Source organism: Brachyhypopomus gauderio, chromosome 5 (genome assembly GCF_052324685.1).
Source record: "Brachyhypopomus gauderio isolate BG-103 chromosome 5, BGAUD_0.2, whole genome shotgun sequence".
In the NCBI taxonomy this organism is placed as follows: Eukaryota; Metazoa; Chordata; class Actinopteri; order Gymnotiformes; family Hypopomidae; genus Brachyhypopomus; species Brachyhypopomus gauderio.
Genome location: NC_135215.1, coordinates 31,143,868 through 31,160,280, shown reverse-complemented (window position 1 = coordinate 31,160,280; position 16,413 = coordinate 31,143,868). Strand labels below are relative to the sequence as shown.

The 16,413-nt window shown below is 38.5% G+C and overlaps 1 protein-coding gene across 1 annotated transcript in view; it reads left to right on the top strand.

The window, feature by feature from the left end:
• The window catches only part of LOC143513956 (uncharacterized), a 50,281-nt gene extending 34,265 nt beyond the window's left edge, over positions 1-16,016 (top strand). Inside the window, exons 7-13 of the mRNA XM_077004637.1 lie at positions 1,110-1,211; positions 2,268-2,369; positions 5,885-5,980; positions 6,210-8,121; positions 8,230-8,298; positions 11,647-11,712; positions 11,898-16,016. Of these exons, the coding sequence (XP_076860752.1) occupies positions 1,110-1,211; positions 2,268-2,369; positions 5,885-5,980; positions 6,210-8,121; positions 8,230-8,298; positions 11,647-11,712; positions 11,898-12,112 (2,562 nt within the window). The 3' untranslated portion in view covers positions 12,113-16,016. The remainder of the gene's footprint in view (positions 1-1,109; positions 1,212-2,267; positions 2,370-5,884; positions 5,981-6,209; positions 8,122-8,229; positions 8,299-11,646; positions 11,713-11,897) is intronic.
• The last annotated feature ends 397 nt before the right edge of the window (positions 16,017-16,413 follow it).

Genomic DNA, 16,413 nt, shown 5'->3' with positions numbered 1-16,413 from the left:
TACAGCCTTGACCCAACTGCGAATGATCAGGCTCGCAAAGCCTCTGAGTTGGTAAGTTACGCATTCATTATCTATTCTAAATTGCTTTGTCTTGACAATATTAACATAATGTAATGTTAGCTTATTCCCATATCTTTTTCTTACAATCCAGTTACCCATTTCATTATAGTGTAAGAAACTGCATAGAGAAGTTAATATGATCTTTGCATTCAGTCATTAATTGATGGCTTGATGATGGGTTTAGAGATCTTTAAAAGTTGAAGAAAAAAGTACAACAACATTGTTAGGTCCAGTCCAAACTCACTGAACATCACAACATGCTTGTACTTGTTTAGAATAACTTCTTACTTCAGTCCACTACAGAATGAACAGGTTATGTAGTGACTTCATGATTTTATCCTTTGAAGATTGCAAATGTTTTTTACCATTGTAAATTACAAATAGTTGTAAAAGTGCAATGTCCTATCTTTACTCCTCTACAAAATGGTCAGTGTGTAACATTTCGATTTTGTCCAGTTCAGTTTTTGTCATAGTTTTGTAAATGTATTGCTAGAGTTTGGGTTTTAGTCTAACTGTACACCTCTGCATAATAGTGTGAGTAATAATGTCCTGAATGTGTCCATTGGAGTTCCTTTTACCATTGCAAATTAAGAAAGAGCTTTGTGTCCTAACTTTACTCCACTCCAGAATAGACATTCTGTGTATCAACGTCCTGATTTTGTCAGTTGGAGGTTTTGTCTTACTATTGTATACTTAAGAATAGGTGTTTGGCCTTCGTCCTAACTTTACACCACTTCAGAATGGATAGTCTGTGTATCAACGTCCTGATTTTGTCAGTTGGCAGTTTTGTCTTACTATTGTATATTTAAGAATTGGTGTTTCACTCGTCCTAACTTTGTACAACTTCAGAATAGTGTGTGTAACAATGTCTTGATTTTGTCCATTGTAAATGTAGAAGCAAACATTGATAATTAGGTTCTCATTTCAATGAAAACTGCAGTTGTTTAGTGATTTGAAGACTTCCAGATATCCATATGTTAAAAATAAAGAGTTTTGGGACGTATCACAGTACTGAAAAAAAAATATATCTCTTGTAAATGTGTCCACAGATAATAAATGAAAGCAGTTCTGTGCCAACTACATCTCACGGCAAGGGGAAATACAGCCTTGACCCAACTGCGAATGATCAGGCTCGCAAAGCCTCTGAGTTGGTAAGTTACGCATTCATTATCTATTCTAAATTGCTTTGTCTTGACAATATTAACATAATGTAATGTTAGCTTATTCCCATATCTTTTTCTTACAATCCAGTTACCCATTTCGTTATAGTGTAAGAAACTGCATAGGGAAGTTAATATGATCTTTGCATTCAGTCATTAATTGATGGCTTGATGATGGGTTTAGAGATCTTTAAAAGTTGAAGAAAAAAGTACAACAACATTGTTAGGTCCAGTACAAACTCACTGAACAACACAACATGCTTGTACTTGCTTAGAATAACTTCTTACTTCAGTCCACTACATAATGAACACGTTGTGTAGTGACTTCATGATTTTATCCTTTGAAGATTGCAAATGTCTTTTACCATTGTAAATTACAAATAGTTGTAAAAGTGCAATGTCCTATCTTTACTCCTCTACAAAATGGTCAGTCTGTAACATTTCGATTTTGTCCAGTTCAGTTTTTGTCATAGTTTTGTAAATGTATTGCTAGAGTTTGGGTTTTAGTCTAACTGTACACCTCTGCATAATAGTGTGAGTAATAATGTCCTGAATGTGTCCATTGGAGTTTCTTTTACCATTGGAAATTAAGAAAGAGCTTTGTGTCCTAACTTTACTCCACTCCAGAATAGACATTCTGTGTATCAACGTCCTGATTTTGTCAGTTGGAGGTTTTGTCTTACTATTGTATACTTAAGAATAGGTGTTTGGCCTTCGTCCTAACTTTACACCACTTCAGAATGGATAGTCTGTGTATCAACGTCCTGATTTTGTCAGTTGGCAGTTTTGTCTTACTATTGTATATTTAAGAATTGGTGTTTCACTCGTCCTAACTTTGTACAACTTCAGAATAGTGTGTGTAACAATGTATTGATTTTGTCCATTGTAAATGTAGAAGCAAACATTGATAATTAGGTTCTCATTTCAATGAAAACTGCAGTTGTTTAGTGATTTGAAGATTCCAGATATCCATATGTTAAAAATAAAGAGTTTTGGGACGTATCACAGTACTGAAAAAAAATATATCTCTTGTAAATGTGTCCACAGATAATAAATGAAAGCAGTTCTGCGCCAACTACATCTCACGGCAAGAGGAAATACAGCCTTGACCAAACTGCGAATGATCAGACTCGCAAAGCCTCCGAGTTGGTAAGTTACGCATTCATTATCTATTCTAAATTGCTTTGTCTTGACAATATTAACATAATGTAATGTTAGCTTATTCCCATATCTTTTTCTTACAATCCAGTTACCCATTTCGTTATAGTGTAAGAAACTGCATAGAGAAGTTAATATGATCTTTGCATTCAGTCATTAATTGATGGCTTGATGATGGGTTTAGAGATCTTTAAAAGTAGAAGAAAAAAGTACAACAACATTGTTAGGTCCAGTCCAAACTCACTGAACATCACAACATGCTTGTACTTGTTTAGAATAACTTCTTACTTTAGTCCACTACAGAATGAACAGGTTATGTAGTGACTTCATTTTTTTATCCTTTGAAGATTGCAAATGTCTTTTACCATTGTAAATTACAAATAGTTGTAAAAGTGCAATGTCCTATCTTTACTCCTCTACAAAATGGTCAGTCTGTAACATTTCGATTTTGTCCAGTGCAGTTTTTGTCATAGTTTTGTAAATGTATTGCTAGTAGGCTTGTCACGATACTAAGAATTACAACTTCGATACGATACTTAAAAAAATATTGAAATTCGATACCATTTTCGATACCAAAGTCAGATACTGTGCTAATTTTCGTTTTAAAGCCTTTTTATTTTTTTCTAAACAAACAAATGAATGTTGCTTTGTGTTTGAAAATGCTTGAAATTGTAACTACATTTCACAACAAATAGGTGTCTGACTGATCAGTTCTCTTGTATGACGTTAACAAATACGAGCCTCTTGTAATTCCAGGACGAAACATGAGATAACGTGAAGACGTTAAGATTGGGCGTTTTGAAAATAAACCACCATTAAATAATGTGGTAAAAAAAGCGAATAATTTCGAGTATATGTATAAATATTTAACTTAACTTATCCCAACAAACATCCAACGTCAGAAAGACGTTAAAATCATGTCTGTATCACGTCGGTCAGTCCAGACCCATTTTGCATGTCTGGTGGACGTTCAAAACTGGTTCAAAATCTGACAGTGTGACTAGGACCTTAACCTTAACTTAACATGGACATCTATGACGAGTTTTCTATCTGAACGTCTGACTAGGACCTTTATTGGATGTCAGTGAACGTGCAAAAACTGAAACTGAACGACAGTAATAGACGTCAAAAGACGTTTAAAAAAGACGTCGCAAAAACTTTCATTCTGGCTTTTCAGTGGACGTCTTTTGAACGTCTGACAAAGTGTCTTTGCTCGTGCTGGGAAATATTGAAATGGATCTTGAAAGTGACATACAAGTGTTTGAATTCCACAAGGTGTATGAACCCTGCAAACAGGGTTGCCAGGTCCTACAAAAATATCCAGCCCAAAGTCAGTGTAATTTGTTGAGCGGGGGGGTTGGCGAAGTGTAAGTTGTTGAGCGGGGCGGTTAAAATTGACACTATTTAAGTATTATATCGCTTGTAACTCCCGCGGTGGCCCAACTCAAAAGTAGCCCAAAAAACCGCACCCCGCGACCCCAGAATTTTTACCCGCGGAAGGAGTTTCAAACAAGCCCAATTTGGCATGAAAACCGCGAACCTGGCAACACTGCCTGCAAACATAACTTTGTTCATCGCGCTGAAGCGCGGCGCACGCGAGGTCGTGCACCTCTCGAATTTTGTAACTTTGGGCGTGCCGCGCTTCAGCGCAATGAACAACGCCATGTTTGCAGGGTTCATACACCTTTATAAGGTGGATGTAACGTGCAAGAACTAGGAGAAGGACACAGATGCTGCTGAGAGTCAGATTTATTGGTAGGAGTTTCCTCCCGTCTCCTAACCTGATCGGCTCGAATCGCTCTTGAACGGCGAGGCATTTCATTTACATTAACACTCGGAGCTTCAGACAACGAAATACTGCGAATGCAATGGTAAAACTCCTTGAGTGAACAGTAGTACACAGACTAGTTAACTAACACCTCTCAGACACGACAAGGAATACAAAAATACGAACGAGTTATTACACAAACAGTAAACAAACAAACGCATTCAAAAAGGACAATACAATAAACCGGACTAACGCAAAACAGACCTGGCGAAATCAACTAACTTCACTAACGAACCATCAGGAAACAATAACGCGTTGACTCAATAAAGAGTACAAAACCAAACATAGGATGATCTGCGAAACAACTCGAAACAAATCTAATTGAAAGGACCAAACGCTGAACATACAATGATCAAAGTTAAACACCAACATGATTAACGTCTTCACGTTCTCTCATGTTTCGTCCTGGAATTACAAGAGGCTCGTATTTGTTAACGTAATACACACTGTTCAGTCAGACAGCTATTTGTTGTGAAATGAAGTAGTTACAATATCAAGCATTTCAAGTACTTTAGCCTACATTCCAGCACTTTTCAAACCTGAAACACAAAGCAGCATTAAAATGCTAATTCCCCTTTTGTTGAGGGGTGTTTATTTTATACTACCACATATAGTTTCGGACAACACTGCAAAGCGGAAAGTATAAACGCCTCCACCGCTCGTTCACGCGAGGTGGGCGGAGTCGAGCGCTGTGGTCACTCAACCAGGCTTTAGCGCCCTTCGTTGAAATGTTCCAAAAGCACCGCTTGCAAACTGGTTTGTTCATGTCCTTCGGTTTTCCATCTATATCTGCTTCGAATCCAACAGCACTGCGTTTGCTTTAGCTGCCATTTTAGCATTACAAACTGTCCTGTGCATTACGGCAGCTTGGGTGGGTCAAACGAAAGCGCATTTTATGTAAAAAGAATCGATACTTAAGAGAAACGAGTATTGTACCGTTTCAGAATGTTCAGTATCGATACATATCGATATATCGATTTTTTTGACAACACTAATTGCTAGTGTGTGGGTTTTGGTCTAACTGTACACCTCCGCATGATATTGTGAGTAATAATGTCCTGAATGTGTCCATTGGAGTTTCTTTTACCATTGCGAATTAAGAAAGAGCTTTGTGTCCTAACTTTACTCCACTCCAGAATAAACATTCTGTGTATCAACGTCCTGATTTTGTCAGTTGGAGATTTTGTCTTACTGTTGTATACTTAAGAATAGGTGTTTGGCCTTCGTCCTAACTTTACACCACTTCAGAATGGATAGTCTGTGTATCAACGTCCTGATTTTGTCAGTTGGAGGTTTTGCCTTACTATTGTATACTTAAGAATTGGTATTCATCTAGCTTTTTGCCTATTTCCTTTCCTTACAATCAAGTTACCCTTACAATCAAGTTACATTATGGGTTATAAGCCTTTATTAGGTCCAGGGCAAACTCACTGAAATCATGATGTGCTCGTACTTTCTTGTAACTAGCCATTTCCCCTCCAAAATACAATTTTTCTTATACTTAAGTGACCTTTAGTGCAAATAAACTACATGGATAATGTGAAATGAACTTTCAATTCTGGCAGTAATCAATGGAATTTATCGAATTTGTTTAGACTTATTTCTAACTTCAGTCCAATGATTAACATGTAAAGATGTGGTAAGCCAATTTAATTATTTTTTGTACATTTTTCTACAGGTATTGGATGAATTTAAGCCTTCACAGGCAAAAATATCACGTTACAACCCATCAATTTCTATCTCAAAACAGAAGACAATTGAAGACAATGAAGAGGTACTTTGTAAATCAGTTCAATTGTAATACAGGTATAATTAACAGTATGAGTCCTTTAGTCAGTTAACGATCACTGAATTACATAAAAAACCGTTTTCTGTATTTTCTTACAAACTATATAGCTACCAAATATACATTTTACTGCATTATTGTGTTCTAAAATAAATGTAATGTTATGTGGTGCTTTGGTGACTAAAATCCAAGTATTTTCATTTTTAATTATTTATAGGTTTCGAGTGACATGGATTGTTCTGACAACACTGACTATGATGATGTGGACTATGTACCTGATACAAGTGATAGCTCCACAGAGAGCAGCTTCTCCAGCAAGCAATACAGCACTTCTCCAAAGCCCTATCCCAAAAAGAAAATTATCAGCTTTCCTAAATCTCAACTAGAACAGGAATCCTATGAAAACGTTGGCAGATCATCCACAGCTCATGATGAGTCTACATATGTCGCATCAATGCCAAATTCTAAAAATAGTTGGCGATATAACAAAAAGCAGTTTTGTTACTTCTGTGAAAAGCCATACTCTAAAATTTCCAGACACTTAGAGTTTGTACACAGCAATGAATCAGAAGTGGCAAAGGCTTTTAGCTTCCCAAAAAATTCTAAAGAGAGAAGAGTGAGATTACGACACTTGACAAACAGAGGAAATTTCTCTCATAATGCCATGGTCATGCAGAAGGGGAGTGGAGAGATTGTTGCATGTAACCGCCCCAAAACCTTAAAACATCCACAAGATTTTACACATTGTTCACATTGTCACGGTCTGTACTCCAGGAAATCACTGTGGAGACATGTAAAAATCTGCCCACAGAAACCAGAACAAGTTGCTAAAACTGGGAGAAAAAGAGTTGCGTCTCAGAGCTGTTTTCAATGCCCCTCTGAAGTCAGTGAAGGTCTTTGGAAGATTGTGTGTGAAATGTCCCAGGATGAGATCTCAGCAGCTGTGAGACAAGACAAGTATATAATACTTTTTGGAGAGCAAATGTACAATAGACTAAAATCAAATCCAGGGAAAAATGAGTACATCAGACAAAAAATGAGAGAGATTGCACGACTTCTTTTAAAAGCAAAACAGTTGACTCCTCTATCATGCATGGAGGACTTCATTAAACCATCAAATTTTCCACATGTAATTGCAGCTGTAAGAGCTGTGGCAGGGTATGATGAGCATGGAAATACATACAAAATACCCTCATTGGCATTAAAGCTGGGCAACAGCTTGATGAGAATTTCTTCTTGTGTAGAATGCAGTGCACTAATTTCTGGGCAAGAGCAGGCAGCAAAGAGTGCCCAAAGCTTTAGAAGACTCTACGAAGCCAGATGGAATGAGGTAGTTTCATCTTCAGCACTGAATACTCTTACTGAGGCCAAATGGAACAAGCCCCAAGTGTTGCCCTTTACTGAGGATGTGAAGAATTTGCACACATTTTTAACTAATGAGCAGAGGAATGCCAAGAGTACCTTGCTTGCAGAGCCCAATGCAAAAAGATATGCAACTCTTTGCAAACTGACATTAAGTCAGGTCATTCTGTTTAACAGAAGGAGAGAGGGTGAAGTTTCTAAGATGCCACTTAAAAATTATATCTCTCGAGTGAAGACGCAGTTGCAGCAAGATATTGCCCTGGGTCTTAGTGAGTTTGAAAAGAAACTCTGTAGCCATTTTGAAAGAGTTGAAATTCGCGGTAAGCGAGGTAGAAAAGTGCCAGTTCTACTGACACCTGACATGGTCAGTTCTTTGGATGCTCTCATCAGAATGAGACAAGAGTTTGTACCTGCCGAGAATGGCTTCCTTTTTGCACGGCCAAATGCTTTGACAAGTTATCGGGGGGCTGACTGCATTCGAGAATATGCCAACGCTAGTGGCACTAAAAATCCAGATGCCATTTCTTCTACACAGTTGCGTAAGCAAGTTGCCACATTGTCAGCGGTTTTAAATTTGAAGGAGCATGAGATGGATCAACTGGCAAGCTTCATGGGCCATGATATCAGAGTGCATCGGGACTTCTATCGTCTTCCAGAAAGCACATTGCAGTTGGCAAAAATGAGTAAGCTTCTCCTTGCCATGGAGAAAGGGAAGCTGAAGGAGGTTCATGGACTTAAGCTGGATGATATCGTGATTGACCCCATGGGTAAGTGATATAAATTAACCCGATCAGTCTTGTTTTTTGTATCCTTAGCTATTGTTACACATTCTCATGTTTATGTAATCTACTAAATGATGGTTGTCATTTTGCTAGATGAAGTAGATGTGTCTAGTGATGCTGAACAAAATGAAGAGGCAATTTCTACAAATCAGGAACCTTCAGGTAAGAATTCTAAGGATGGTTGTAGTACTGCATTTTGATTTGAACATGGGGGGTAAAAGCACTTAATTTTAACTTGTTAACATATTGTTAAAATAGACCACAGTAAGCTGAGTTTTGGCCTTTGTGTATGTAGTTTATTTTGTAAGTATACTGCTCAAAAAATAAAGGGAGCACATCCTAGATCTCAATGAATAAAATATTCCAGTTGAAAATCTTTATTTATTACATAGTGGAATGCATTGGGAACAAAATAACAAAAAATGATAAATGTAAATCAAAATTATCCCATGGAGGTCTGGATTTGCAATTATACTCAAAATCATAGTGGAAAATCAAATGACAAGCTGATCCAACTTCAGTGGAAATTCCTCAAGACAAATTAAAATGAGGTTCAGTAGTGTTTGTGGACTCCACGTACCTGTATGACCTCCCTACAACACCTGGACATGCTCCTGATGAGACGGCAGATGTTCTCCTGAGGAATCTCCTCTCAGACCTGGATTAAAGTGTCAGTCAACTCCTGGACAGTCAGTAGTGCAACATGGCGTTGGTGGATGGAATGAGACATGATGTCCCAAATGTGCTCGATTAGATTCAGGTCTGGGAACAGGCAGGCCAGTCCATAGCTCAATTGTCAGATTTGATCAAGTCAGTCCAAAGATATTCACATTTAAATTGGCCCTATTTTTTAATGCAATTAACCTAAAACGAAAGGAAATCTTGTGATCAAGAAATGTGCGCTAGTTTTAGCATGTGGCCGTGCCCGCTGTTATCATGGTTCATCGGGCCAACACGTTGTCTTGGGACCCTTAAAAAACTACCTTAAACTGTACAGACTGGGATAAAACTTCAGGAAACAATAAAGAAGAATATAATGTAACGGTCTGCTTATCTATTAATATCTTTTGAACAGTTCCACAATGTTTTTGAATGGTCCAAACGTGAAATTAAAATTCAAGCAGGGTCAAAAAGAAACAGAAGCGCAAAATGCGAATTCTTCTAACGGGATGAGAGAAAGTGGACATTCAGTTATGTCATATTAGGAAAACTCTGGGAAGTACCTCCTACAAACCGATGAAAACAGTGATTTTTTTTACCACGCGTTTGCGACCACTGATTTCGCTTAGACAGTGCGACCAGAGAAAAATGGCCGCAGCATTTGTGCGGCCCTCCAAATAAATGCCTCCCCACACCATTCCTGACCCACTGCCAAACCAGTCATGCTGAAGGACGTTGCAGACAGCAGAACATTCTCCATGGTGTCTCCAGACTGTGTCACATCTGTCACGTGCTCATTGTGAATCTGCTCTCATCCGTGAAGAGCACAGGACACCAACGGTGAATCTTCGAATCTTGGTGTTCTCTGGTAAATGCCAATCTCCCTGCACGGTGTTGGGCTGTAAGCACAAGCCCCACTTGTGGACATCAGGCCCTCATACCTCCCTCATGGTGTCTGTTTCTGACAGTTTGAACAGAAACATGGATATTAGTGGCCTGTTGGAGGTCATTTTGCAGGGCTCTGGCACTGCTCCTCCTGTTCCTCCTTGCACAAAGGAGGAGTTAGTGGTCCTGCTGCTGGGTTGTTGCCCTTCTAAGGCCCCCTCCATGTCTCCTGGTGTACTGGCCTGTCTCCTGGTATCTGCTCCATGCTCTGGACACTGCTGTCAGACACAGCAAACCTTCTTGCCACAGCTCACATTGATGTGCCATCCTGGATGATCTGCACTACCTGAGCAACTTCTGTGGATTGTAGACACCACATCATGCTACTACCTCTATGGTGAGAGAACTGACAAAATGCCAAAGTGACCAAAACATCAGCCAGAAAGGATGAGAACAGAGAAAAGGTCTGTGGTCTCCACCTGCAGAACCTCCTTTATGGGGGGTGTCTTGATATTTGCCTCTCATTTCTACCTGTTTTCAGTTCCATTTGCACAACAGCAGGTGAAATTGATTCACGATCAGTGTTGCTTCCTAACTGAACAGATTGGTTTAAAAGAAGTGTGGTTGACTTGGAGTCACATTGTGTTGTATAAGTGTTCCCTTTATTTTTCTGAGCGGTATACAAAATAATATTAATTTAATCTTATTGGCATCTGTTTTTGAATATAGACTGGCTTACTAGTTTACTCAATACAATTTCTTTGAACCTGCAGTCACTGCTCATTTTATAATGATCACCTACCTTAACGCTCCACTACACAACTCAGTTACCGAACACAGGACCATTGCAGTGCATATATTTGGTCAGTGAATCCTTCTCAGCACAGCGGAGCCACATGGTGGTACTGCTATGAGTGTTGTTAGGGTTTTTACACACATCTGTGTCTAATAAGACTCTGTGCTAGTCAGAGTGGTCCACTACTATGGCCAGAAAACTATAATCTCTTGTTGGGATTGGGGTTAGGTGCCTTGCTCAAGGGTACCTCAGTCTTGGCCTCAGGCCTGGGAATCAAACCCACAACCCTCCGGTCACAAGACCAGTTCCCCATCATCAGACCATGATGGCCCCTGTGTATAAGTCCAATTATTTATTGTTAAACCAATCCTCAGTGCCAGTAATGAAAATGGATTTTTATATATTTATCCATATAACTTTTTACAGTGTATGATGGACAGAGTAGTGGTTAGAGCTGTTCTCAGTCAGTACAGCTTTTCATTCTGTGTCGTGGCAGGACGGTTATTCCAGAGATAGACTGGGAGGTCTTCAGCACTCACTGTAGTGCTGCTGATGAGTAGAGGGGTGTGTGATACTTGTAACTTTTTGTCTAGCTGTCTCACCTCACAGTAGGCTCTCTCATCACTTGATCCAAATGCTAAGATGTTTAGGGACAGTTATGGGTAGGCAGGATATACAGGCTCCAGGCTCAGATTGATGGAGTGGTATAACCTGTTGTGGAGTGTCTCTAGTGTCTGATGTTCAGTGAAGTCTAGAACCCAGTTGCACAATGGAGACTGTAATCCTAGAGTGGAGTTTGCAGACCAGCTCAGCATTAGCACTCTTTTAGTCCCGAAGCTAAAGTCAGTCAACAGCATTCTGACATTCTAGAAGTACTGACTGTAATTATTTGTGATTTGTGATGGCACATTGTGTTACCACGGTGATTGAACCACAAAACCAGTGCCACATACACTATCAAGTCAGTACCAACTCTGTGCTGAGAATTGACCAGCACAAATAATAACCAGGTAGCAGCAGGCATAAAGAGCTCAATTTTCCAATGATGTGTTATTGTATTGCTTTTACTTCATGCTGATCATGTTCTAAGTTGTAGCTTATTTGCTTACAAGATACTATGGTATTCAATATATCCAACCTAATTCTATTTTATATTTTAACACCTCAAGGCTGCCATCAGAATTTGGGAAAAGCAGAAAGGAATGATCCTTTGTCCCAAGGACAACTGAAACAAGGTATATTAGTTTAATTACACTGCTTTTAAACTCACATAAAGTAATGAATGATTACTATTTTATTTCATTGGAATGTAATGCCTCACAAACATTTAAAAGAAAAGCTTAAACTGATCTAGAATTTTATTTTAAACAATAGATGTCTGTTAAATTCCTTGTTAATGTGTATTTCTCAATTTGCACAGTGCCAAGAAAGAAAAGGACATGGTCTGCATCAGAAGTGCAGGCCATTGAGAGACACTTGATGAAATTTATCAGAACTTGTCAACTGCCAGGGAAAAAGGAGTGCGTTTCTTGCCTACTATCAGAACCTGTGGCACTTCAAGCAAGAGACTGGACTGCAGTGAAATTTTATATTAAAAACAGAATTACTACATTAAAAAGAAGTCAAACCAAGTAAAATTGATGTAGAGGCCGTAGGAGTGGTTTAAAGGATGTAGGGGCGATATCGAGGATATAGATGATGTAAGGGTGATGTAGAGAAATATGGGGTGATGCAGAGGGTTTAGAGAATTTTGACATTCATGAATTTACTGGCTTTTTAACGTGTATTAAAATGTATTTTTTTATTGTAAGGATATAGGAGTGATACGTGATACAAAGGACGTAGGGCTGGTGTAGAGGATGATATATAAGGACGTAGGGCTGGTGTAGAGGATGATATATAAGGACGTAGGGCTGGTGTAGAGGATGATATAAAGGACGTAGGGCTGGTGTAGAGGATGATATAAAGGACGTAGGGCTGGTGTAGATGATGATATAAAGGACGTAGGGCTGGTGTAGAGGATGATATAAAGGACGTAGGGCTGGTGTAGAGGATGATATAAAGGACGTAGGGGTATAGAGAAGGTAGGTGCGAAATGGAGGATGATGTAAGTGTGATGTAGAGGAACATGTAGTGGACTTAGGGCTGATGCAGAGGGTGTAGGGATTTTTGTTGTTCATGAATTTACTGGCTTTTTAAAGTGTACGTATTTTTTTATGTAAGGTTGTTAGAGTGATATAGATGATGTAGGGGCGGTGTAGAGGATGATGTAGGGGTGATTTTTGTCTTACCTTCATGAATTAACTTTTTTAAAAGTGTATTTTTTATTGTGGCAGTTATAAAAAATCGTTATTGTTATGCTATTTAAAGCAGTATTTCCTTGTATGTGACAAGTGTTAATCTCAAATTCTGGCCATTGAGAGACACTTGATGAAATTTATCATAACTTGTCAACTGCCAGGGAAAAAGGAGTGCGTTTCTTGCCTAATATCGTAACCTGTGGCACTTCAAGCAAGAGACTGGACTGCAGTGAAATTTTCTATTAAAAACAGAATTACTACATAAAAAAAGTCAAACCAAGTAAAATTGATGTAGAGGCCGTAGGAGTGGTTTAAAGGACGTAGGGGCGATGTAGAGGATATAGATGATGTAAAGGTGATGTAGAGAAATATGGGGTGATGCGGATGGTGTAGGGATTTTTGACATTCATGAATTTACTGGCTTTTTAAAGTGTATGTACTTTTTAATGTAAGGTTGTTGGAGTGATCTAGATGATGTAGGGGTGGTGTAGGGGATGATATAGGTGTGATTTTTGTCTTACCTTCATGAATTAACTTTTTTAAAAGTGTATTTTTTATTGTGGCAGTTATAAAAAATCGTTATTGTTATGCTATTTCATGGGTTAAAGTTCTCCGTCACTACGACGGATTTCCGTCATTTGATTTTTTTGGGGAAAAAATCCGTCAAATCATAATAAACAACACACGCGCGTGCTATCTGTTTTGTGGCCGAGATATGATTCTCACTGGCGCTCATCAGCGCTAGATGGATGACGGCGGTGTCATTTGATTGACTTGCGGTTCATTCCGCCTTCAGATTTGCGGATGTTACGTAGAAAAGTTTTTACCCCCCTCCTGCCTGGCGTGATCGTAGCGCGCGACTTTGTACACCTGCGCGAACGGCGGAGGCTACTTGCTGCGTCACATTCTTTTTGCAGTGTAGACCGAAGCAATATGTGGTAGTATAAAGAAACACCCCTCAAAAACAGTGGAATGAACATTTACCTGACCAATTGTAATGTTGCATTAGTGCTGGAATTTAGGCTAAAGTACTTTAAAATGCTTGAAAATGTAACTACTTCGTTTCACAACAAATATCTGTCTGACTGAACAGTTATTACGTTAACAAATACGAGCCTCTTGTAATTCCAGGACGAAACATGAGAGAACGTGAAGTCGTTAAGATTGGGCGTTTTGAAAATAAACCACCATTAAATAATGTGATAAAAAGCGAATTATTTCGAATCATTTCGAGTATATGTTTAAATATTTAACTTAAATTTAACGTTGAGAACGCGTTGAAATGGACCTTGAAAGTGACGTACAAGTGCTTTAATTCCACCTTATAAAGGTGTATGAACCCGGCAAACATGACTTGGTTCACTGCGCTGAAGCGCTGTGCGCGCGAAGTTACAAAATTCGAGAGGTGCACGACTGCGAGGCTCTCGCGCACGGGTGGAGTCACCGCGATTACGTCATTTTCGGCGTGCGGACCCTCGCGCTGCTCACGCCACTCGTGCTGCGTCAAGTATAAAGGCTTAAACCAGGCTTAACATGGATGGTGTTGTTCTGTTTGTATTTAAAAGCTCTATCCAGTGGTGTTAAATTTTTTGTAACATACCTACTTAAAGCATGTAATCTTACGGCTTATGTTTTTGCGATGGTGAATCTGATAAAAACGAGAGCTTCATACCTCTCACCAGGATTCACTAAATTTGACTTGATCTTTAAATAATTTTCTGGAAGAGGACCCCCAGATAACTCCCATTAAATACACATTTATGTACATTTATTGCTCAGGTGTTCATTCTCTCTTCTCTTCTTACACAGGCTGTTTAGATAAATATACTTTATAAATGTGTTTATTGTGTAGAATTAAGCAAAAGAGGCCGTGTCCCAACTACACCACATTTTCAGTAATTGCTGGCATTGTCTTTTGCCAGGAAAAATTTTTCAGTCAAATGAAAATTTCTTGCTTTAACCCATGTGCTATTTAAAGCAGTATTTCCTTGTATGTGACAAGTGTTAATCTCAAATTCTGGCCATTGAGAGACACTTGATGAAATTTATCATAACTTGTCAACTGCCAGGGAAAAAGGAGTGCGTTTCTTGCCTAATATCGTAACCTGTGGCACTTCAAGCAAGAGACTGGACTGCAGTGAAATTTTCTATTAAAAACAGAATTACTACATAAAAAAAGTCAAACCAAGTAAAATTGATGTAGAGGCCGTAGGAGTGGTTTAAAGGACGTAGGGGCGATGTAGAGGATATAGATGATGTAAGGGTGATGTAGAGAAATATGGGGTGATGCGGATGGTGTAGGGATTTTTGACATTCATGAATTTACTGGCTTTTTAAAGTGTATGTACTTTTTAATGTAAGGTTGTTGGAGTGATCTAGATGATGTAGGGGTGGTGTAGGGGATGATATAGGTGTGATTTTTGTCTTACATTCATGAATTTACCTTTTTAAAAGTGTATTTTTTATTGTGGCAGTTATCTATTCTTATGTTAAAAAATCGTTATTGTTATGCTATTAAAAGCAGTATTTCCTTGTTGTATGTGACAAGTGTTAATCTCAAATTCTGTTTGTAAAATGATTTGAAGAAATCTGAAATTTTAACTGTAAAGTAAAGAAGCTCATTACCACAGTATGCTTTGTCACATTTTTGCATTCTGATATGTTGTCACCTTTTATTATACAAATTCTGGGAACCAAAGCCACTGTAACATCCTCAATATATGCCAGACCTGGGCACTGTATGGCCCGCGGACCACATCCGGCTCTCTATTTTTGACCAGCCCAGCTCAGATTGTTAATAAATTAGAAGTCAAAAGTAAACGTGTGACCAATAGCTACCCAAAACAAAACTACACTTTATTTTGAAGGCAAGGGTTTTGTTTTTGTTTTTAAATTTGCATCTGCCCAGTCAGTTTGCTCATGCATCTTTACTCTAATGTGTCAGCAAATTTGTTGGACACCTTTCAAGAAATTTGCTCTTGGCTTTTCAATATGTTGGTGAACAGTAAAAAATTACTGTTATATTTATATAGAATGCAAGAAATATATGCACGGTAATGTCCCCACTTTTCATTATGTCCTTACTATGGTGGTTTGAACAAGAAAATTGAATGTATGTGTTATCATGTCCTGGGTTTTCACTAAAACTTGAAAATGTCCTAAGAATGCTGTGAAATTTCAGGTGTCTTAAAGAAACAAGTTGGAGAAGATCTCAACAGATGGGCTTGATGTGTGTATTTTTTGCAATGCAAAACTGTTTTCATCTCATTGCTAGACCCCTCAGAAAGGCATGTACCCATTTTGTAGGTTATTTTCAGGTGTCCTGACTTTTCACATAAACAAGTATGTGTGTGTGTGTGTGTGTGTGTGTGTGCGTGTGTGAGGTGTGTCCCAATGGCTGGATGCTTCCTGAATCAATAGTATTAATCGATTCACACATTCGATTACTACAGTATTCAAAACATACAGTACTACAGAACTGTACTACAGTACTGCTAAAACACATTTCAGAAATTATCTATTTTATTTCTAAATTCACAAATAAAACTGTAGGCATAATGTAACCTCCCAGTCTATATCTGAATCAAATAACTCTCTTAAAGCCCCAGGAAATTTTTTAAATATAATTCAGGTGAA